At 47.9% G+C, this 24,755-nt stretch overlaps 1 protein-coding gene across 1 annotated transcript in view; it reads left to right on the top strand.

Annotated features, from left to right (window-relative positions):
* MYO1D (myosin ID) overlaps window positions 1-24,755 on the top strand; it is a 133,508-nt gene that overhangs the window by 24,579 nt on the left and 84,174 nt on the right. Inside the window, exons 2-8 of the mRNA XM_061555817.1 lie at window positions 10,276-10,484; window positions 12,908-13,001; window positions 14,332-14,497; window positions 17,262-17,315; window positions 19,159-19,254; window positions 22,484-22,603; window positions 23,678-23,881. Coding sequence (XP_061411801.1) covers window positions 10,276-10,484; window positions 12,908-13,001; window positions 14,332-14,497; window positions 17,262-17,315; window positions 19,159-19,254; window positions 22,484-22,603; window positions 23,678-23,881 — 943 coding nt within the window. The remainder of the gene's footprint in view (window positions 1-10,275; window positions 10,485-12,907; window positions 13,002-14,331; window positions 14,498-17,261; window positions 17,316-19,158; window positions 19,255-22,483; window positions 22,604-23,677; window positions 23,882-24,755) is intronic.

Consider the following 24,755-nt stretch of genomic DNA (forward strand, 5'->3'; position numbering starts at 1 on the left):
TTGGGAATCGTAATGAAATCCTGTTATTATTTGAGCAATCTGGTAACATCTGCCTTTGACTGCGCCTTGAGGTGTGGTTGAATTTAAACGCTAAATGTAGCTATTTAAATCCAAATGCATTGCATTGTAGTAGGGTTCGGCCTGACCTTAATTTAAATGACGCCCTGGGCAAAGCGAATAATTACGGGCCCCCTTGAAAGAGTTCCTACAATAACATCCTGAATTTAGACGCTCAATAAATCCACATTGTATGGTATTGAGTCATTAAAAATGTCGGGCACAAGGGACGTTCGACCAAGATCCTTGGCACGAGACTTGGCGCCGTGAGTGAAATGGGGGGAGACGGGACCGTCTGCCTCCCTCCCTTCGTAGCCCGGTGCAGTTACACCGCCTGCACACTTCACGAACTACTCCGCTGTGGATCCCCCGTCCGTATTGCGAGGCTCGAAACAATCACGGGTGCTGTCCAGTGGCTGGCAGCAAGGGCTGACTCGTTCCTCTTCATCCTTGCTTGCACACACGTCGTCATCGTCATCAGCAGCCATGTCCAATCAACTGCTGGATGTACGTATGTTGAACTTATTTCGCGCCGTACGTAGCCAACCGTGGAGGTGCGAGGGGAATGGAACTCTGGTTACTGGATTCGTAGTGCAGTGCACTAACCACTACACTACCGCTCCCCACCTGGCACCTGCATACGAGTCGATTGTGTCACTCCGTCAACACGGCGGATGTCCTCCTCTTGGCTGCTGCTCTGTCAATATTGTCGCATTAATGCGCTGCTGAACGCGTGGCAGAAACCGATCGTCTGATGGGATGCGTTAGACTGATACAAAACAGCCGGTAGAGATAAAGTCAAATTAAAAACAACTGCCCACTGCAAATTGCTCAATTTCATTCAGTGGCTGTTGCTGCAAGTGGTCTGCGCTCATAGTTCTGCAGTTCATTTGTTAAGTTGTAGGAAACGTTTTGTTCGTTATGTGATCATAATTTGTTTATTTGTTAGGTATGTCCAGAAAATGTATTAGGTCCAGATGAAATACGCATGGTATATGACTCTATTGCTCGAGAGCAACACGTGGAAAAGGGGAAGACGCTAGGAGGAGATTGGAAGATATAGCAGACAGAGATTTGGTACGATGGGATCCAATGATAGCAGCGAAGGCGGGGAAATATCGTAAGATGCGGACGGAACTTGAATTGACAGCACGTGTGGAAATGCGTAATGCTGCCAGATGAAGCGACTACTGTACTCGGTTTCCAATCAACTTACAAATTCATATTTTCTATTTATTCAAATGAAAGGGTTTGACAACCGTATTGGATGGATACAAATATGTGCGCCCTTCCCAAAAACTTTGAAATCGAAATCATCAGGGGAGCTCTCTCTACTCACTGCAGTAATGTTGTTGTGGCTGTTCCACCTGATGACGGAAGCTTGTGTTGCCTCCGAAACGTCGTGATTTAATTTAGTTATTTTTTTTTTCATCTACGTAACTTTACCGAAAGAACCAAAGAGTATGGATCCTTGCAGTCACGAAAACTTCAAATCTAGAATTAGAGCTATAAAGGAATTGTACATTTGTATCCTGTACGCATCCCCTTTATAGTTTAATTCAATGCATATTGGATACGGTGGATAGTTTTTGTCCGCGGGGAAACGGAACGGTCGTCTGCTTGTCTTTTCTTTACCCAGAGCGCTCCGTGACGACGCATTATGACGTTACGTACGGTTTTGAAACGTGGACATCTCCATCAACAAATGCCCTGCAACCTTTGCCCACCACGTGTCCGAACCCAAACACGGGAGCAGCCCATTCCTTTGTGAGACTGTTTTGGTATGAAAGCCAGGCTGTCTCTCTCCACAGGTGTGTGTCTGTGCACGCGTGCACGCCCGCCCAGTGGACGTGTAGTGGTGTTAACTACTCGCTGTTCGCAAACTGTGAGAGAGCGAATCGTAAACAAGGTTTTCCCGCTCAATCAAACGGTCAGGGTCAAATGGGGTGAGGTAGGATCAAAACGCCAGATTGGGAAGGACCAATCAGAGGGTCCCACAAGGTGGCCGGGGATTGGACAACCCGGCCACGAACAGGTATAAAAGCCAGAGCGCTGAGAGCTCTAGAGGAGTTCTGCTACACGAAGACCCAAGTCGGCCGAAGATATCTAGGACCCTGGACCAAGCCCTCCAGCCCTTGTCAGGGCTAGGGCTCAGAGTAACCAGCGGTCGGAGAGAGATCCCCTAGGTCCAGCCAGAGGAGGCTGGGAGAGCAGGGAGATTAGATAGCCTGCAAGGTCCGGAGGCTGTACCTTCTGAGGGTAACAGGTGAGGGGACCATATAACCCTTAGTGTGATAGGGACTGTGTGTTAAGATAATAAACAGTGTGTGCCATAAAGAAGTTTAGAAGTCCGTCCTTTACAACACTACAGACGCATCAGTGTCACGGTTAGCGCGCTGCGCTGTGAACCCAGCCAGCCGAGTTCAATTCCTGCTCACGGCCAACACCAAGGGACGATTATCTCAACTGGTCCTGGACCTCCCCCCCCCCAGGTCGACTCGGCCTCACTAGGAAATAAGTTCAACATATATGTGTGAACATCGCCACTGGGTAAGGGGCCGTCCATAAATGACGTCACGCACCTATTTGGGGGGTGGGGGTCAGACATTTGTGACGATGTGTGACGAGGGGGGGGGGGGGTTGAGAAATGTGAGGTCACATCAAAATGCGCAACTTTAAATAAATACTGTATAGACAACACGTTCTACTTAGTTAAATAGACTTGTTAATAAATATTTTCTCCTTCAACATCAGAGTGCAGCGCCACATTAAATACGCACTACAATGACAACAGTTTAAAGCGATTTAAAGCATGTTTTAAAAAACAAATGGGGGGGGGGGCAGAGCTTTGTGACGTCATATTTGAAGGGGGGGTCTGAGTTTTTGTGACGCCGTGTGACGAAGGGGGGGGGGATCAAAAATCGTCCAAAATCGCGTGACGTCATTTATGGACGGCCCCTAAACAAACAAAGGCGGTCGGGCGTGGTGCCGGACACCCACCCCCGTCGTATTCCGTCCTCTTATAGGTCTTCGCGAACACGCACTTGCCCCGGACAGTATGTTGAGGCTATACGGGGGATGTTTGTCTTTGCCCGCCCAGTAAGATATTGACTCCGGCTTTGGGTGCGGTCACCGTTCGACTCGAGTTCTCGTCCTAAAACCCTCGTGGGAGTCTTGAGACCTCAGCCTATATGCTGCTGCGAGGGCGCGGACAATCAAATGAAACGAACGGCCACCGTCTGCCACCCTCTGTGCCATCATAGAAATGTGCTGTAGCCCAGGGGCATGGTCGTACACCAACAGATCGTAAACTAACAGTCCGGGAGAGGTTTGGCCTTTCTTTTGTGAATCGTATTTAATGCCACGCATTGTTTCAGCGGGCTATTTTGGCGCTGACCACGTATGAATACATCTATTTTGTCGATCCACTGGTGAACGAGGGCCTCCCTGCACCGTGTGGACCCCGTGGACTGTTTGACCATACTTCACCACGCCGGTGAATTAGCACTTCAGATACGACGGATGAATAATTGCAATTTCTACAGGGACAGTGGTGCCAGTATAAAATGACTCACAATCTCCACTCGATTCTCCACGGTGGACGTCATCGTTCTTTTAAAAAAATCTTTAAATTCTATCGTAAACTTTGCTACGTTTCAAATGTTTACATATTAGTCGAATGTTTTGTGTCGTGTAATTTTGCATTCGCATGTTGACATTTTTTTGCACACGTACTGCATTTCTTTTGAGTTCTAGACTCGAGTCCCACTCTCGGCTCTCTCACCAGGGTGTGTTAGGGGCCGTCCATAAATGACGTCACGCACCTAGGTAGGGGGGGGGTCAGACATTTGTGACGATGTGTGATGGGAGGGGTTTGAGAAATGTGACGTTACATCAAAATGTGCAACTTTAAATACATATAAACAACACGTTCTACTTAATTAAATAGACTTTTTTATATAAATGTTTTCTCCTACAACATCAGAGTGCAGCGCCACATGAAATACGCACTACAATGACAATCGTTTAAAGCGATTTGAAGCATGATTTACTTTCAAAATGGAAATATGTTTTTTGGGGAGGGGGGCAGAGCTTTGTGACGTCATATTTGGGGGGGGGGTCTGACTTTTTGTGACGCCGTGTGACAAGAAGGAGGGGGGGGATCAAAATCGTCCAATGTCGCGTGACGTCATTTATGAACGGCCCCTTATTGTTTCAACAATTGTTTGAGGTTATTGCTGACAACAACAACACCAGGACCTAGACCAGAGGCCGGCAACCAAGATAACAAGAAGGGGCATTTTTTTTCGAATTTATATAAAAAAAAACTCTTATCTCAAGAGCCCGCAATGAACGTGGGTGAATACGAGACGGCGATTCATAAACAACATCATGAAGCAGGCCCTTCAAGAGCCGCGTGCCGCTCAAGGAGCCTGAAAGGGTTGCCTTCCCCTGACCGAGACTCGCAACCTACTAACACTTGCGCGCACTGCCTCGTGGCACGCGTGCATTCACACTCCTTTACCAGTGGCAAAATATAGTGTAAATGGCTTACCCCGAGCTCTCAATACTCTGATAGTGCGCTGTCTTTGAGTTGTACGCCTTTTGGCGTCATCTGGTCCAACACCAATGGAGACTAGGCTCTAAGAAAAGCTGTCTCGGGTGTGGACCAATCAACTTCAAGGACAGTGCATATCATTATCATCATCAGAGTTGTTTCTTTTTGTTTGCATTTTGACTGCTTGTGTTGTGGTTATTGCAAACATGATCCCTTGTATAAAGGTGTCAGTTTTTGTACCAGTTGAAAGGTAAAAACCTATTACTATATTTTGCCACTGGTAATGGAGGTCTCAGTGTAAATGCTTACCCCGAGCTCTCAATACTCTGATAGTGCGCTGTCTTTGAGTTGTACGCCTTTTGGCGTCATCTGGTCCAACACCAATGGAGACTAGGCTCTAAGAAAAGCTGTCTCGGGTGTGGACCAATCAACTTCAAGGACAGTGCATATCATTATCATCATCAGAGTTGTTTCTTTTTGTTTGCATTTTGACTGCTTGTGTTGTGGTTATTGCAAACATGATGCCTTGTATAAAGGTGTCAGTTTTTGTACCAGTTGAAAGGGTAAAAACCTACTACTCGTGCATTCGTCGAGTTGCGCACCCTTGTTGCGCAACGCTGCCCGGCCTGGCTGAGAATTGCGAGTCAAAGTCTTCTTGCAAGTCCCAGGCTCTCGAGGCTTGGACCCAACATTCACTTGCACTCCCCGGTGGCATCTCGGCACTTGCAGAAGACGCAAGCAGCAGCAGCAGCAGCTGGCCACGACGATTCTCTTCGCGTGGCTGCGAGGCTCAGATAAGGGAGCCTCCCCTCCCCGCTTGCAGCGTAAGTCGATGATGAAATGGAAGCGGCTTCACCCCCACTAAGGACTTCCACGCCACCCATTTTGGGGCAATCCGCGGAAAATAATGTGCTGCCCGTTCGGCTAAAACGTGTATCGGAAAGATCGATACGATGGATAAAAACAACCACCACCCCGATCCCCTCCCCGCATAAAACTTTATTATCCAGCTTGCGAACAGGATAACATTATGCACCGGTGGTTGTTGAATAAAAGCGTTGATAATGCAGTGGGTACGGGGTTTGTTGTTTTATTAAGCTACACGCGGGAGACAGAATCTGTCCAATTGCCGGTAGTTGTGATCGGGATGCGAATGTCAAAGCAACGCGTGGCAGCAAATGATGTCAGCAGTGGCTCGAAAGAGAAACATGAACAGCGGCAACCCAGTGACCATGAACTGTGATTATGTTGTTATTTAACGTGCCATTATGTCGGCGTGTCGTTCGTCACCCTTTAAAGTGGACGTTTACCATGTTAAATATTGTTCCTGTTTCAGCAACACGTGTAAACAGCAGATGTTTCAGCAGTTTCCTGTACGCATCCTGTCGGGCTTTTAGGTGATGTCACCAACTCGCTCAGGCGAGACGATATCGTGACCTTTAGCTATGCCACTTGTGTTGACAGCCCACCAATGGCGAATGGGGTGACTGCTGTTGTTGGCTAATTACGTATCGTCCTTATTATAAAAGCCCGGGGGCGTTCCGTTTGTCTGCCAACTAAATGATGAGACCCCTTTCAGAAGGCCTGAATCAAAAAGTTATCCAAAGTGGAACCCCCCCCCCCCCTCTAGATGTGGGGGTAAAACGTTGATCCAACAGGTTTATCATAAATTCACTCCCCCCCCCCCGCAACAAAAAATAAATATACCTACACACCATACATACAATAGTCAGTAGTATCTGCACACATTGGCGGGGGGGGGGGTGGGGGAAGAAGAGGACATCAGTGGGGGCGACGGGAGAGACGCAAAGCGTCGAAAAGCCCCCCCGCAGGAGCGAGAATAAGACGGCCTATATTTTAGTTAACTGAATAGGGTGTAAATTCCATGCTGTGCTCTACAGCGTATAGATTTATCTTCATCACATTTATTTGGCATCCACACGACTGGCTCACATCTGCTAAGAAAAACGGGCACTCTGTCCCGATTGCATGTTTGTGTTGGGAGGCAATTATGCACAGAAGCAATATGGTTACTATACCATCGTAGTGGAGGAGTTTAAGTACCTCGGGGTCTCTTTCGCGAGTGATGGTAATTGGGGGGAAAGTGGCCGGCGGATCGGTGTGGCGTCCTCAGCGTTGCGGCCACTGTACCCTTCCGTGGTGGTGGAACGGGAGCTGAGTTCTCGAACAAAGCTCTCGGTTTACAGGTCGATCTACGTTCCCACCCTCACCTATGGTCTTGAGCTTTGGGTAATGACCGAAAGGATGAGGTCGCGGGTACGAGGGGCCGAATGAGGTTTCTCCGCAGGGTTGCCGATCTCACTCTCCATGATCGGGTGAGGAGCTCGGTAATCCGGGAGAGCCTCAGAGTCGAGCCGCTGCTCCTTCGGATCAAGACGAGTCAGTTGAGGTGGTTCGGGCACCTGGTAAGAATGCCCCCCCCCGCCCCCCGGTAGACTCCCCTTGGAATTCTCCCGGGCAGCAATGTCCCACTGGGCGAAGACCCCGGGGCTGGCCCAGGACACGCTGGCGGGACTATGCCACTCAACTGGCCTGGGGATACCTGGGAATTCTCCAGGAAGATCTAGAGTCAGTATATAGTAGTGTATAGTGTATAGTAATTTTAGAGCTAGAGTCTGTCACCAGGGAAAAGTAGGCCTGGACCACCCTACTCAACATGGTGGCCACTACTACCCTCGCCAAGACAAGCTGACTGAGAAACGCACACAATTAACGAACCATCGTAGCATTAAGTATATTATATACTTCTCAAATTTCAATATAGAGTATATCATGCATAGATGGGTAGATGGAGTGGTGGCGCAGGGGTTTGTGCACTATGCTACAATCGCGGTGACCTGAGATTGATTCTTGGACACAGCTAACATCAGTGACAAGTGATATAGAAACTTCCCCCACCCTTTCCAATCTCCCCTCCATTACCAACTCACTCGGACCGGCGTTATGGTCCAGCCACCCTGATGACCGATTAGCATGGTTGGCTATGTACGGTGCGAAAGAAGTTTAACATACATACATACATGACCGACACACCTTGTGGAGGACTTCATCCATGAGTGGATTCACGCAGGGATATCATTATTTGTAGATAATACAAGTGTTAAAGCATTCTACATAATGTAACATTGCAGAGATTATATTGTGCAATTGTCAGTGGGGCTTTGCTAAGCAGCTGGATATGTAACTTATTCAAATATAAATGGTAAAACGTTACTCACCTTATAAAAATGCCTTTTTTATGTGTACGTATAAGTTGAGTAAAGTTTTACCATTCTCATAACAAAGTTGTTATCTTTCAACGACCACTCCTGGCGTCACGTTGATTTTAGTATCGGCCTGATTCTAACTGTCTGTGATTGGTTACAGTCTGTGACGTAGCTTATTCCAGTGTAAAACAAATGTTCCATTTCCTTAAATTCATGTATTCCACAAAATATGACGAACATACTTCATACATCTGAATCCTGTGAGTAGAATTCGTGATTCGGAATTATATATACACCTTTTTAAACATTTATGTTCCCGAACAACATTTTATTGGAATAAATGGCACTCATCGAAATACAGAGGTGCATTAGAAACTCATTATTTAAGTTACAAAGTTAAATGTGTTTGGGGCGGTTGGGTGGGTCAGGTGTCAGAGAACTCAGCTGGCGGCGCTGGGTCTCTGGGCATTAATATGAATTTCAGGAGCTTGTTGGTAAACTGGGTTCTTAGAACAATAACAAAAAAAAAAATCATCGTTGGGTTAATTGGTTCTTTACCCTTCTATCTGGCAACAAAACTGACACCTTTTTGCAAGGAGTCATGTTTGCATAGACCGCAATACCTGCAGTCAAAAATACAAACAAAAGACATAACTCTGATAATGTGCACTGTCCTTGAAGTTGATTGGTCCACACCCGAGACAGCTTTCCTTCGAGCCTAGTCTCATATGGGTTGGACCAGATGACGCCAAAAGGCGCACAACTCAAGGACAATGCACCATCAGAGTATGAGAGCTCGGGGCAAGCATCTACACTATGGGGACCTCATTTGCCAGTAAAAATATGATAATTGGTTCTTTACCCTTCTATCTGGCAACAAAACTGACACCTTTTTGCAAGGAGTCATGTTTGCATAGACCGCAATACCTGCAGTCAAAAATACAAACAAAAGACATAACTCTGATAATGTGCACTGTCCTTGAAGTTGATTGGTCCACACCCGAGACAGCTTTCCTTCGAGCCTAGTCTCACATGGGTTGGACCAGATGACGCCAAAAGGCTCGTTGGGTTGTAACTTAATTTGGCATTTCCAGCTTACAAAATTTGACAGCTGCTCAAAGAACCTGTCGCAGGGGTTGGACATGTGGGAAAGTCCAGCACCCTCTATGTCTGTGCGTTGAACTTCTTTCGCACTGTACGTAGCCAACAGTGCTAATCGGAGGTGCGAGGGAAGGACAATAAACTAAACACAAAAAGCAGTTTTCAAGAAATTAGTTGTCAGTCTAGATTTAAAAGTGCATAGCTCCAGTGGCTTCCTTATGTAACAAAGCACTTCCACGACGACTTGAGACTAGTGTCTTTTTATTAACAATTACTGCACAGCTCTGCGCTCTCTTCCCGGATGGTTCCGCGCCCTCTCTGTCCGCCGTAATGCGCGCGCTCCCTCGTCCTCCGTTGCGGCGCGTCTCTCTCTCACGCTCGCCGCTGGCCTGCGGCGCGCGGGGAGTAGAGAGGGCTTCGCCGGCGGAGGTCACCACGTGGCCGGTGGCGAGACGAGGTCGGCGAAGATGCAGTCCGGACTCCAGGCTTCCCACACCGACCCCGAGTCCTCTCACTGCCTCTCCTCATATTGCTCTCGGCGCCTCTAGCCACGCCCCTCGTAGAACCTTCTCGACGCTTCCCGAACGTACTCACGAGCTCCGCCCATTACCTTTGGCCCAGATGGAACCCTGCCCTCTGATTGGACACGAGTAACCCAGCAGTGCCTGTGCAGCCCTTCGTCGTCCCTTAGGTGGCGCTCTCTCGTTACACTAATATCGGAAGGAAGAGTGTTTCTGACGGCTGCAGAAGCGCATCTGAAAGCGCGCGATGCGATGACCGTGTTTGTTCGATGTCTAGCGAAAAGCCGCTGCTGCCAGGATGATCGGAGTTCGCGTGGTGGTTTAGGTTCCTTGACGAGATCAGCGAGGTATTGTGGTGTGTAATGAGCACGACCTTATAACATATTCGTTCAGCAACCGCAAGCCAATGCAGCTCAGCGAGCACTGAGATGGACATGGTCGGATGATAGTGTGTGAATGAAAGAGATTATTTTAAAGTAGGGGTGGTTTCAACAAATGTGTATCCCGCCGGAGGAATAGGCGTCACACACCCCCCTGCTCTATGGTATCCCGGAAGGAGTTCTATGGTACCTCCTTCTGCGGGCTGTTCCCTGACCGATGTGATGCACGCTGCTCTGTGAGAGTTTAGTTTGTTGTCCTTCCGCCCGCACCTTCGATGAGCGTGGTTGGCTACATAAGAGGTTCAACACACATACATTTCGTGATACGATGATTGGAATAAAACTGAAAATGAAAAAGAAACAGACCACGGTACACGTGTAATGTAAAAACCAACGGTTGTTTGCGTCTCTCGCCACGTCGTCGCCGTCAGGTTCGAGAAGGGGCGCATCTACACGTACATCGGCGAGGTGGTGGTGTCCGTGAACCCGTACAAGCAGCTCAACATCTACGGCCCCCAGGTGGTGGAGAGCTACAAGGGGCGCGAGCTGTACGAGCGGCCGCCCCACCTCTACGCGATCGCCGACGCCGCCTACAAGGCCATGAAACGGCGCAGCAAGGACACCTGCATCGTCATCTCGGGTGCGTTCGCACGACGTGCCGCCCGCCACTGTTAAACTAAACAACTACACTCATGGTCGACACTAATAAAACTCTATAGACAGTGGTACCCCGGAGATCGAACTTAATGCGTTCCAGAAGGCCATTCGAACACCGATTTGTTCGAACACCGAATTAATTTTCCCCATAAGAATTAATGTAAATGACATGAATTGGTTCCAGGCACAAGGAATCTCTCATTATAAAGCATTTTTACACGAAGTTCACAGTAATTACATGCTTAAAATCATTACATAAACAAGAAACACAATAAATAAATGGAATAAATGAATACATATATGGAATAAATGAAATTAATGAACATTGAACTTCACTTTACCTGTAGTAAGGAGAGTTGATGGCTTGAGTGGAAGGTGGTGAGGAGGAGGAGGTGGAAAAACCTTTGTCTGGGCAAGCGTCATGCACGCTGGCCATACGCGTCTCAGCCGTACAGGTTCTTTCAAGTCGCGATTGCCCGTTCGACCTCCGAATTTTGTTCGGTTTCCAGGGCATCCACGTTTTACTGTATATAAAAATTAAAGGTTTTATTTTACGAGGTAAGGCCCACTGAGTTAGAAAGCTTATTTATTCAGAAGCGACCTGGCCATCACAAATGATGGCTCAACGAAGTGACTTCTCGTCACGTGGAAATTTATATTTGGAAGCCACTGGAGCTATGCACTTTTAAATCTCGATTGAAAACAAATTTCTTAAATGCTGTTTTTTGTGTTTAGTTTATTGTCCTTCCCCCACACCTCCGATTATCATGGTTTTCCACGTACAGTGCAAAAAGAAGTTCAACATACATACATACTTAAAGCAGCCAAATACTCTGAACGCATGTTTCTAAATATGGAGGGAAAGATCCACGCGACCACAGCGAAAGAGGCATGCAAACTCCAAACATACAGGCATCAGAGTCGGGATCGAACCCACGACCTTTTGAATACCAGGTGAGGTAGTTAACATCTCACCACTCACCGACGCTGCAATGAAAACCGCGAGTAAACGAAACCTATAACAAGTCTACGAGGACCTGCTCGGTGATGACTCGCCACTGATGTTAGCCGTGGCCAAGAATCGAACTCAGGTCACCAGCTTCATTGTGCAATGCAGTAACCAGTGTGCCAGAGACCCTCCGCAGATTCAGTATCACGTGATCTTTTTTGGCTCTTTTTTATGTTTTCGTTACTTGTTTCTTGATATTACCCTGTCGTGTTTTGTTTGCTCTGTTCGTCTCAATGTACAATTAACATACACATTACACGTAATATTAATTAATGATGAAGGTTTTTGGGTTAGATCGCGTTATTCTAAATGTGTCGCAACCCTCCACCACCTGACACGGCCAATCAGTAAACGTGACACATTTTTTACTGGTCGCGAAAGCCTACGTGTTAAACTGATATAATATTAATGCTGTTAAATAATCTATTCTTTTGTACGTGAGTCAATGCATGTTACTTGAGTGTGAGATTCGGTGGCAATTATGAACAAGTTTAACTATTACAGGTCCAGCTACGTATTAACACGGCCTGTACCAGTGGAATGACACATCCTGTGTCACAGGGTGCCATGGTGACAAGATGTTAACTACTCCGCTTGGTACACAGGAGGTCGTGGGTTTGATCCCGACCCTGACGCCTGCTGCTGTATATTTGGAGTTTGCATGCTCTTCCCGTCATTGTGTGAGATTTTTCTCCGGGTCCTCTGGTTCTTCCCTCCAAATTTAGAAACATGGTTTTAGAGTATTTGGCTACTATAAATTCCCACGCGATAATTCACTTCGTTGAGCTATCATTTGTGGCCAGGTCGTTTGTGATATAGAACTAATAGCTCACTGGGCTTTAGCTGGTAAAATAACAACAGTTTAGTTTAGTCATATCTCCTTCAATGTGTTATGTTTTCTTTCTGTAACTGACTAATGGAAAGTTTAACTTGAAGTGCTGTGTAACTGGCCACTGGTTAACAGTGCTCTGCATACGACACTCAACTCTTGTAGCCCTTGTTTTGGGTTCGGGTAAGTTGGCCTGGTATTTTCTTCGTTTAAATTTTTTTTTTTAAGTATTCAACTAAAACTTTGTTGGTGCCAGCGCATGCAGTGTAACTCACAGAGCCACAGTAAATAGCAGTGGATGCGTGGGGCAGATTGGGAGATTGTTGGTTTTAAGTGGTGTACAGCACACTCGAACGTAACATAGACATTTCCCCTTTTCTCTTGAGTTTGTTTTGATTTTTGGTTCAGTTCAGGGTCGACGCAGCAGCCAGCTCGGCGACGGTAGTGAGTGCCTCCCCCCCCTCCAGCCCACCGCCCCCCCCACTCCACCCCTGCCATGCCTGCCGCGGCTGCTGCTGTTCTTGCCGTTGTTCGTGATGCCGTGCGTTTTCTGCGTGCCGGTTGGCAGGAGAGAGCGGGGCGGGGAAGACGGAGGCCAGCAAGCTCATCATGCAGTACATCGCCGCCATCACCAACCCCAGCCAGAGGCAGGAGGTCGAGAGGTCAGCTATGCCGGGCAGCGTTAAGCCACCTGACTTTCTGTGCATGTCCGAACAAAAGACCACACGTCATTGCCATTCATAATCAACGTTTTTGGGTTTAGATCGCGTTATTTATAAATGTGTCGTAACCCTCCACCACCCGACACGGCCAATCAGTAAAAAAGTGTCACGTTGACAAAAGACAAATAGTTCACTGCTTTAGCCCACCGGTGTGTTGAAGCGTGAAACCACAACATTTACAATTTGAGTACGACGTTTCGCTGGTAATTGAATCCAGCAGGGCTAAAGCAGTGAACTATTTGTCTTTTGTCAACGTGACACTTTTTTACTGATTGGCCGTGTCGGGTGGTGGAGGGTTACGACACATTTATAAATAACGCGATCTAAACTCAAAAACGTTAATTATGAATAATATTGGTCGCGAAAGCCTACGTGTTAATCATTGCCATTATCGTCGCAATTTACAGGTTTTCCATGGCCAAGTCACTCTAAACCTCACTTGGATGATCACCCATGGATTGCCGGGTGTTGTAGGCGTGGGACTGAGAGGTGTGGTTAGGAGATGGCAGTGGCGATTTCTCCAGGTGCTCTAAAGTTTCCTTCCACAAGAAGTCAAACTATCATTCGTGGAATTGGTCAAATATAGTAATGTAGCGCGACCACAGGGCAGTCCGGGCAAATGCCCAGTTGGCCTGGTCTATTCTGAAGGATGGTTGGCTGGTCTTGTGCGGGGACATTGCAAATGTGATCAGAGTAAAAAAGTATGTAAATTTTAGTTTTTTTATGAAAATATTTTATTACCTATGATGTATACGCTTCATTGCTTATTTACGCTCTCAGTTGGAAATTAAGTTTGCATATTCGGCAGCCCCAAAGATCCAACCCCAAATGGGCCAATGATATCGGACAGCAAAATCACGCTAATACGTCACATCGCAAATTTTGCTAATATACAGTTTTTTGTGCAACCCACTTAAATAGAACAAAAATAATGGCCCATAGCTCGAATTTGGACCAGTGTGTTTACAAATGCCTGGTCCGCCATGGTTGCATTTTTCATGCTGAGATTATCCGTGTCTGAATCCTAAATAACGACACAACATGAGCTTGGTTTAGAAGTTGTTTAATGCATGTTAAAATAGCAGCCGTCTCGTTTAGGAAAACAAGTTATAAAAAATGTAATTTCTGATCGTGCTGACATTCATCACACGGTTCAAGTTTGATTTCCTCGAGGCAAACCAAAGAGGAAGATAAATAATGAAAAACAATTATCTGAAAAGAAAACAAACCCCAAAAACAGATTTTTTAACGGTGGATGCCACGTGTCCAGGGTTAAGAATATCCTGCTCAAGTCGAACTGCGTGCTGGAAGCTTTCGGCAACGCCAAGACGAACCGCAACGACAACTCGAGCCGCTTCGGCAAGTACATGGATATCAACTTCGACTTCAAGGGCGACCCGGTGGGAGGGCACATCAACAACTACCTGCTGGAGAAGGTGCCACGCCCCTTGCCGCTCAGGCACACAATGGCCTACTTTTGCGAATGTCGCACGCGGATCTTGAGCGGCCAGCTGTGTTGATCGTAGGCGCGGGACACAGGGATTGTGACTCTCACTCGAGCTGAGACGGGCGTTTGCGGCTCTTCCTGTCGTCGCGCCCCTCTGGCCTCTTGGCACACGTACACACGAGGGAAGGTGCTTGCAGCAAAGTCATTCAGAATGTTGTCGTAGCCTGCCGTGATGGCATTGTACATCAGTTCTATCATGATGGTGAAATCTGTCAATTGCATCCGTCCAACAAGTTAAGAGCCGCATGGCTCACAGGGCTATACCTAATAAATGAAACTTGAAACTTGGTCTGTCTGCCCGTCCCCCTGTTGGTCTGTCCTTCTGTCCGTCCGTCCTTTCCTCTATCTGTCTGTTTATCCATTCGTCCGTCCATTGTGGCTTTAGTGCTGCCGAAGGGACAGCAGGGTGTTGCCTGTACGGTATGCCTGCGTCTGTCGCTTAAATATACACGGGCAGGTGAGCTACATACATCAGTGTTCTTCTAGTTAGAGGTCATACCGAGGCAACGCCACCTCTGTTTAAGTAAATAACAAGTGACCTTCACTGTCTACCCCGCTCCTTCCCATGCCGGGGAACTTTTAAATCCTTGACACTAAGCGCCGTTTTTATTGCGCACCGTCACTGCAGTCGCGACGGGACCAGAGTTATGGCTTTTAAGGTCAGACATTGCCATTGCTGCACCGCTCAATCGACTCGTGGTTCTCCAACTCGTAGTTGTTGTCGTTAAAAGCATTAAAATGTTTTTTTTTTCTCCCCGGCTCCCGACCGCTTTTTTGTTTTCTTAAAAAGAAATACTCAGCCTAACAGCATCGCAGCAAAAGCCGCCGTTTGGCACAAGGTGCGCAATTATCTAATGCCGTTTTGTAGGCACTACACGCCCGCCGCTGTGGGAGGTTGAGCAATCTTGTGGTTGATGATGCAACCGTAAACCCCAAACTGAATGCCATATATAGCTGTGTTGCCATGGAGGTCTGCAGTTTATATTTTATTTAAAATGTTTAGAGCTTGGTTTTCGCTGCGTTTTCGCGAGGTGTTTGCCAAGGTGGTGTGTTCTGAGTTTTGTTGACACACACACACACGGGCGTGCACACACAGCATGTGTACAAGCAGACCGTTTCCAGCAGGCGGGGGGAGGGGGTCAGAGGCAAAGTTCAGAAACTGTTGCAATTTTAGAATCACCGCGCTGTGTGCAAGAAATTGTAATTTTTTATTGAAAATACGGGCTGAGTGTAGCGTAAGATTTACGTGGTCGTGTTGAGAAATGTCCAATGTGCGTGAGATGGATTGAGAAGTGCGTCTGCTCTCCCTTACCATGGAGACGCATGGCTCCTGACTGTTGCCACTCCTTGTATTTGACAAGTTGATTCAGGTTATATTCTGGGCCATTGATAAGTGGCAAGGTCTGTGTGGTTTTGAAGATCATCGCACAGTCCTGAAGACCCCCAAAGACAAAGATCCCCTGTATAGCTTGACGGACTAATGTGGCAATTGCTGCTATTACTTAGAGAACCCTTCATCAATCCGCTGCTGGATGAAGGCCTCCTCCATACCTTTTCGGTTGTAGGGGATGTTTGACCATACTTCACCATGCTGGTCAGTGCAGCTGGGTGAAGGGTGAATGGCACCCAGGACAGGTATGGATATCAGCCGTGGCCAGCAGTCACACTCAGACTTCCGAAGTTTAAAGCGCAGAGTGAGACTCATCGCTGTTAGCGAGGGCCAATTAAGGCCGGCACGGCACACCAGAGGGCGGTGTTAGCGAGCGCCTATTAAGGCCGGCACACATATGTAGCCAGCCTGTGTTGTTGGCGGCGTTGGCAACTTCGTACATGGGGCTCCTTTGTTAATTCTCACCTGCCAAAAAAAATAAAATCCGGACCTAGTAAATTCCAGCAACAACGCAACCTTAAGCCTCAGGAACTCGTTACACAGTTGCGTGCTTGTGTCTGCCAAACGACACGTGCAGTGGCTGTATCCAGAAGCGCCCAGTCTGCACATGAATGGGGGGGGGGTCTATGTTACACGTGGTTAGAGAAGCCCGTGTACCGTGAAAGTGGGGGGCAAGACGTGGGGGGGGGGGGGGGGGGGAGACTGTAACTGGAGATGGAGCTGAAATGTACAAGTGAAACGTTGTGTTCATGCATCGATGGATGTCGATTCTCGAGTTTGCAACGTTGATTGTGTTTTTTTGCCAGTTTGTGTGTTTGTGTTTAATAATTTCACATTGCCTCTGTAGCCACGTGGGTTCCTCCTGTTAGTCAATGAGCCCAGATCAGTTATTTAATTCGTCGGTACCACCCGAGGTGGCATAAGGTTCGTGGTGACAATTATTTTACGTGGACAGCAATAGTGAATTGCGCGATGACTATTTGAAATGAGTGGGTTATCAACAGTTCACTGGTAGTAGCCGTGTGAATAAATTGGTACCACTAACTTTAAGTAGTACAAATATTTTGCCCTGGCCCATGGGACATCATTCAGCACAATGTTCACACAATAATTGATTTCCCATCGAATTACGACAGTGAATTCAACACCCGGGGTTGGCAGGCTGGGAGGTTCTCAGGTTGGTGTGGTGGTGGGGGGGGTGTGGCTGGTGATTAGTGGAGCTATTGACCCGGTCTGCTGTTGTTGTTGTTGTTGTGACCTCATGCTCGTGTGTCGTGTCATCGCCTCCTCGTTGTGTTTCCAGTCCCGGGTGATCTTCCAGCAGTCGGGGGAGCGCAACTTCCACTCCTTTTACCAGGTATTGCTTACACGATGGCCTACTCTCAGTGTTTCTGTTGCGCGTCGTCGCTTTAAGATGTTCTCTGTTCACATTTAGTTTGTTGCGGTTGCTCTCGAATTAAGAGCTGCATGGCTCACAGGGCTATACCTAATAAATGAAACTTGGAAGAAAAAAAACTTGAATAACTACACGTTCTAGTCGCCCCCTCTGCAAGCTTGTTTTTGTTCTCACCTTTTAATATATTCGCATATAACAGACGTCACTCCGCTGATGAGTCTGTGGGAGTTGAAACTGGGTCCCGAGTTGCGGCCTGCTTTTTAAATCCTTTATATTAAGTTCGCTTGCTTGCTTGCTTGCGTGCTTGCTTGCTTGCTTACGACCGTGTAAATCTTTCGGTCGTTTTTTAACCCACTTCCCATGATCCAATCGAGTTGACATTTTCCACACAGACTCGTTGTGCGTGACAATTAATGTTCGTGAAAATTTTTTTCAAAAATTTTACACTTTATAGCACAAAAATATTATATTTAATTACCAATTGTTTAATACTGCAGACAATCATCTGACCCATAGGTGGCAGCCATCTCAAGCCAGAGGACGAGAGGACTCTAGCCGCCACGCATATAAAGGATTTAGAGTGAAAAACTTTGTTTTTACGGGTTATACTTATTAAATCCTTTATATTAAGTTCACTTGCTTGCTTGCGTGCTTGCTTGCTTACGACCGTGCAAATCTTTCGGTCGTTTTTTAACCCACTTCCCGTGATCCAATCGAGCTGACATTTTGCACACAGACTCGTTGTGCGTGACAATTAATTTTCGTGAATTTTTTTCTCCAAATTTTACACTGTTTAGGGGATTTTTTTATTTATTTATTTACCAATTGCTTAATGCTGGCAGGCTATCATCTGACCCATAGGTGGCAGCCATCTCAAGCCAGAGGACGAGAGGACTCTAGCCGCCCCGATGCCACGCATATAAAGGATTTATAGTGAAAAACTTTGTTTTTACGGGTATATTTTTAAACAAATGCTGCTGCAAAGCACTTGTCCAGCAAGGGACGTGCACTCAGGCTCGTGGACTAAAATTAAATTCTAGATTTGAAGCTTTCGTGACTGCAAGGATTCATATTCTTAGGTTTTTTCGGTAAAGTCACGTAGGTAAAAAATTAAAATTTATAAAAGTAAAATTTTAATTAAATTAAAATTTTATTTTACTTTTTATTAATTTTAAAATTTAAATGTAAACGGCCACAAGTTGGGGGCACAGCGGTTCGACGAAGAAGATGACGGTCCCCCTTTCGCCGTCGTCGCAACGTCTCGATTATTATCAAGACAGAGGCCTGGGGTGCGCCAACTCACAGGCGGTTTCATAGTCTCCACCTCGTTTGCGTCATAAACGTTAAGTTCCGATGCCATGAGGCGGACCTCATTTACGTGTTGTTTATATTCTATTACGTGTTATTCCACTTGCACATTGAACGCCTACATTCCCCGGAGTTGTCCCCTTTCCTGAATGAAAAACAACAACCGCAACCGAACACATTTGGCGATGGTGCTGAACCGAAGAGGAAAACCCGCTCATAACGATAGACGTTTTGGGAATTCCCACGAAAGAGGGCCCATTGCCTGAAAACGTCGCCCGTTATTTGCGAACTCCTTGTTTGTGTGTTTGCGTGTTCTTCACGAATGCGCGTTGAGGATTTAGCCGCTTCGTGCTTCGCGAAACTGCATGAGCACGCTCCCGACGTTTTTAACGTCGAATTGGCGAAACGGGCAATTTCTGTGGCGGGTTTGACCGAGGCGCGCGTAGCCGCTGACTGTGGATTTGTGTGTTGGCTCTCTGCTGGTTGAGTGGCGCAGATGTTGCAGGGAGGTCAGGACCAGCTGCTCAAGTCGATGCGCTTACAGAGAGACATCTCACGATACGAATACCTCCGCCAAGGCAACACGGGCAAGGTATGGCGAGATTTCGATTTAAAGCTTTCGTGACTGCAGGGATTCATCTTCTTGGTTCTTTCGGTAAAGTCACGTAGAAGGGAAGTAATAAAATAATAAAAAGAGAACATAATAAAATAATTCTCACGACGTTTCGGCCACAACGCAAGCAGCCGTCCTCATTCTTCACCTGAGGACGGCTGCCTGCGTTGTGGCCGAAACGTCGTGACAATTATTTTATTATGTTTTATTTTTATTATTTTATTACTTCCCTTCTACGTGACTTTACCGAAAGAACCAAGAAGGTATGGCGAGATGTTAATGACCTCACCTGGTATACAGTAGTTCATGGGTTCGATCCGGACCCCTGGCGCCTGTATATTCGGAGTTTGCATGTCTCTCTCCCCGTGGTCGCGTGAAGTTGTTAAGTAAAAGTGTGTGCCTGCGTGTTGAACACTACATATGCACAGCCGTGCTTGCCAATTTACTGCTAGATGAGGACCTCCCTATGACGTGGGGGTTATTTCACAATAGTTCACCCCACCATCCAATGGTCGTTGATGAAGGCGGTGAGCATCGCAGTAAGAAGATGGATTTTGCTGCGCTGCCCTCTGCTGCCCACCACGTAGCACCGCTGGCCCTATGACAACCTAATTGTAGAGGGTGGCCGCCCATCCAAGCACTCTCCAGGCTCAGGCATGCTTAGCCTCCGAGATTTGACGAGATCAATCGCATTCCAGGTGATTTGGTCAAATGGCATTTGCACAACTGCACACAGGGCTGGGCAAGCGTTGGGAATGTGTCAGCGAGTGAGATTCACCCGATGGCACCACTAGAGACCGATATAGAGGCGGCAAATGGTAAGGCACCGGACCGTGTTACCAAGGGCCTGGTGATGTCGTTTGGGTTACGTTTGTGTGTGTGAGTCATGCGCGTGCAGCTGTGTGTGTGCGGGTGGCTCGGCCTAAAGGGCATCGGTGACGGTCATCGGTTTCTGGGCTTGAAATGCATGAGATGTGCGCGTTGTTGGCGTGTTGGCTTGTTTTTATTGCATGGGGGGCTGATAGCGCGTACCGCGTGTGCAATGCCTGCAACGTATGGTGTGTAGCCTTGGCCCATTGGAAAGGGTGCAATGATCTGGGCAGGCGACGCTGCAGTCGGAACGTTTTGCTCGCGATCGGAAGGTTACCAGATCAAATCCTAGTTGGGGGGAGATTCGCTCAGTCCATCATCCCAACGGGGTTGATACATTGACTACCACTCGGTGACCACTCCTGCAATGGATATTTTACTGTGGTGTCCCCCCCACCCACCCCCGTCCAGGTTGTGTGCTGAAGGTCAGGCACTCCGTGACAGTGTTGCTATTTTTAAGTATGCAACGTGTGTATGCTCAATTTCTTTCGCACCGTACGTAGCCAACCGTTGCTAACCGGAGGTGGAAGGGCAACAAACTAGACACACACTACACTGATGTTTTTAAAAGCAGTTGTCCTCTAATTCGCTTTGTTCCTTCTTTATTACCTTCGTGCTCTTCACGCACGGCACCTTGGGACACTGTGAGAGGCGCTCTAAGTAATCAAAATTATTATTACGACCATGGTTATGATACATTACATCGACTCCGCTGACTCAGGGACCACCTATGAAGTGCCACCCCAAATAGATTTTTTTTTAACAACTTCACTTATGAATATACGTTTTAGAATCACTGGCTATCTATTTTTTTTTTTTGCAGTCTCCTATCTCAACCGTGAAGCTCCTCGTAGAGCTGAATGGGGCCATGCAGCACAGATGTAATTTCTGCTCTGTCTGCCAGCCCGTGAGGGTGTCCTGGTTGCCCTCTGCTGCGCCAAACTTTTAATACCCAAAACCATTAGTCACCGGTTTCACATTTTTTTAGGAACAACTTTTCTTATAATCGGAGTAAGTTGAAACCGTGAGGCGAAAAATAGGCACTTGTGGGCTCATAGGGCATTGAGAAGGAATGTAAGGGTGGTGCGGCGGCGGTGGCGGCAATTGGTTGCGTACGTGGCCTGTAATCCAGTGCTGTCGAGGCGTACGAGGTTTGCTGAATCACCACACTTAATGTTACAAAGCTCATTTCCTGTAGGCGTTCAGGAGGTGCCATACCCTGGCTTCTCAGGAAACGTGTGGATTCATATCGTCTCACCCATCTGTATGGGATAGAGCGTTGCCTCCTCACACGTATTGGTTTTCTCTGCTTGTATAAATGTAGGAAATGATTTGCTGAAAACATCTTCATATATATAGAGGACTGCAGAGCTTTGGCAATTGCTTGTGCCGGCTTACCGCCTGGCTGCTTTCCAATCTTCTCTGCGGTACCACAGTGATTGTGAGATGTAATTTTTATGAGTGGCTTTCTGGCCCAAAGAGACGACGGCAGTTACTACATTTACTTATTATAATGTTTCATATCCCGTGGGCTTTGAACCCGAGGCCCTTGAATCGGGAGAACTGACTCTTTCTCTGGCACGGTACATCGAGACACCAAGGCGGCTTGCTCTCTTAACCATTGCAGGCTTGTTCAGGCGATACGTCTTTCCAAGGTCATTTCACTCAGTTTCAGGCCTCCCCCCCAAAAATGAAGTAACGAAAGTGCCAAAGTACTACCTCAATAAGCAACGTCACCACTGCGGTTTACTGAATGGGTCACAGTCTGCGGTAAGTACACGTACAGACAGACCTTTTGTCAATTCACTGCTGGAGCATGCCCTTCGCTGCTTTACATTTCCACGCGATAAGCCACTTTGTTGAGCTATCCTTTGTGGCCAGGTCGCTTCTAAAAACGAACTATGGAGCTCAGTGGGCCCTACCTGGTAAAATACAAAGTTAAAGTTAAATGCACGGTGGTCTCCTATCCAAGCACTATCCAGGCTCAGACCCCTGATGAGATTTGGTGCATTTGCCAGGGATTGGCGCATCCCCAAGTGCTTGATTGTTTGTGTGCTGTGTGCACATATTTACAATGTCTTGCATTTCAGATGATTAACAATGCAAAACAATTACCCAATACGGATTTAAAATGCATGTACATGCAACCTCATCTCCGATGCTGTACACTTGCACCTCAGTTTTTACAGCCTGGCGGAAATATTTTCACAATAATTAGTTTTTATACGTGCGCGTAATTTGAGCACGGGATGCATAGTTGATTACCGTGAATTACCTGTGTGGAAAATTACTGCGCTGGTCGGTGAACGCTGCGTCGGTGTCTCGCTCCCTTCGACAGGAGCCCGGAATCAACGACAGCGGGGAGTTTAAGAACGTGGCGGAAGCGATGAAGGTGATCGGGTTCCAGGCGGACGAGGTGCAGACCGTTTACCGCATCCTCGCCTGCATCCTGCATCTGGTGAGAGAAGGCCGCCTGGCAGCGCCTCCCAGGGTTTCAATTTCCTCACTCGTCAGTGTATACCGAGTCGCTGGTGTCGACTGGAGGAGGCGGTAAGCGATTGGTAGTGGACACAGCCACAGTAGTGAGAGGCGTACAGGATGTGCTGCGCCGGGTGTGGAAATTTAGTCCGGGTGACAGGCCCGGGTGAAAGGATGCCCTGCGGGTACCTCGCTTGCTGAGGTGGCGAGGAGCCTGCTATGCAGGAGGCCGTGGGTTCGATCCCGGTCCCTGACGGTGCCTGTTGTATATTTGGAGTCCGCGTGTTCTCTCTCTCCCTGTGAGCGCGTGGGTTTTTGCTCCGGGGTCCTCCAGTTTTGCCCTCTACATTTACCTTACGCGGCTGCTACTATGAATGCCCACGAGCGATGGATGATATAAGCCACTACGATGGGCTATCATGTGTGGCCAGGTTGCCTCTGAATAAGCCCTAATAGCTCGGTGGGCTTTCACTGAAATATATAATAGCTTAAATAGTCGTTGGACAGGCTGACCACTTTCACAAAATACAGAGTTGATGGAACTGGATGCATTATGCGCTCATAAAAAAGAGAGAAAAGGGACTGGTGTATTCCGGTGGCTATGCTAGTGTCGACCGCTGACACGCTGGCTTTGAATTTGAGTGGGCTCGTGCTATGAAGCCAGGTTCTCGAACGTCACGAGTATCCACGCGGCGATGCGTTCACGCGTGCATTCAAATTTATTTGCACGCTCGCAATGCATGCATCGTATTGTGCTTGCGATAACTGCGTGAGATTCGTATATACGTTGTGCGGAATGGGTTCCCGTGACCCCTGAAGCGGATATCGCGAAGCTACCTCTTAAGATCCTTTTAAGTGACCTCTGATCTAGCTGGATTTTATCCAAATCGCGTAGAAAAGCAAGTTCTAAAGCGACGAATTACGTGTGGAGCCGGGAGACTATCAACTAGCAAGCCTAGCAACTCTGGTTAATCGCACGTGAACACTCTGACCTCACAGCCACACGGTCGCCTCGACGTTTCGGTTACCCCCCCCACCCCCCCACACACCGCAGGGAGACATCAAGTTTGGGTTCGAGGAGGAGGCGGTGGTGATCACGGACGACCGGATCGTGGCGGTGCTCGGCGAGCTGCTATCGACCAGCGCCGAGGCGGTGGAGAAGGCGCTTCTGTACCGCACCGTCTCCACCAACAGGGAAGTCATCGACAAGGGGCACTCCGTGCAGGAGGCCGGCTACGGACGAGACGCCCTTGCCAAGGTAGCCCTGGTGCCGACATCCCCACCACCGCTGTCAGCACCAGCACCACCACCACCAGCACCACTATCACCACTGTCAACATCACCACCACCACTGTGAACACCGCCACCACTCTCAATACCACCACCACCACCACCGCTCTCAGCACCAGCACCACCAGCACCACCAGCACCGCTATCACCACTGCCAACATCCCCACCACCACTGTGAACACCACCACCACTGTGAACACCGCCACCACTGTCAATACCACCACCACCACCGCTGTCAGCACCACCACCACTATCACCACTGTCAACATCACCACCACCACTGTGAACACCACCACCACTGTGAACACTGCCACCACTGTGAACACTGCCACCACTGTCAATACCACCACCACCACAACTGTCAGCACCACCACCAGCACCACTATCACCACTGTCAACATGACCACCACCACTGTGAACACCGCCACCACTGTCAATACCACCACCACAACTGTCAACACCACCACCATTATCAACACCACCACCACCACCACAACTGTCAGCACCACCACCACCATTGCCACTGTTAGCACCACAACCACTACTGCCAGCACCACCACCACCACTACTGTCAGTATCACCATCACCACCACTATCAACACCACCACCACCACCACTGTCGGCATCACCACCACCACCACCACCCAGCACCACCGCTGCCAGCACCAGCACCACCACCACCGCTGTGTCCACGGAAGGGTTATTGCAGTAGAAAATGGAGAAAACTTGGAATCCTGCGGCTGGCTTAATCTGTTAATGTATCAGCCTGCTGTGATCATCTTTTATTGAATGCAATTAAAGTGTGCCCTCCTCTCTTCGTCTTACGCCCGCTGGGTGCGATT

This window comes from Lethenteron reissneri, chromosome 21, assembly GCF_015708825.2.
Source record: "Lethenteron reissneri isolate LAM-NWPU_2019-01 chromosome 21, ASM1570882v1, whole genome shotgun sequence".
Taxonomy (NCBI): domain Eukaryota; kingdom Metazoa; phylum Chordata; class Hyperoartia; order Petromyzontiformes; family Petromyzontidae; genus Lethenteron; species Lethenteron reissneri.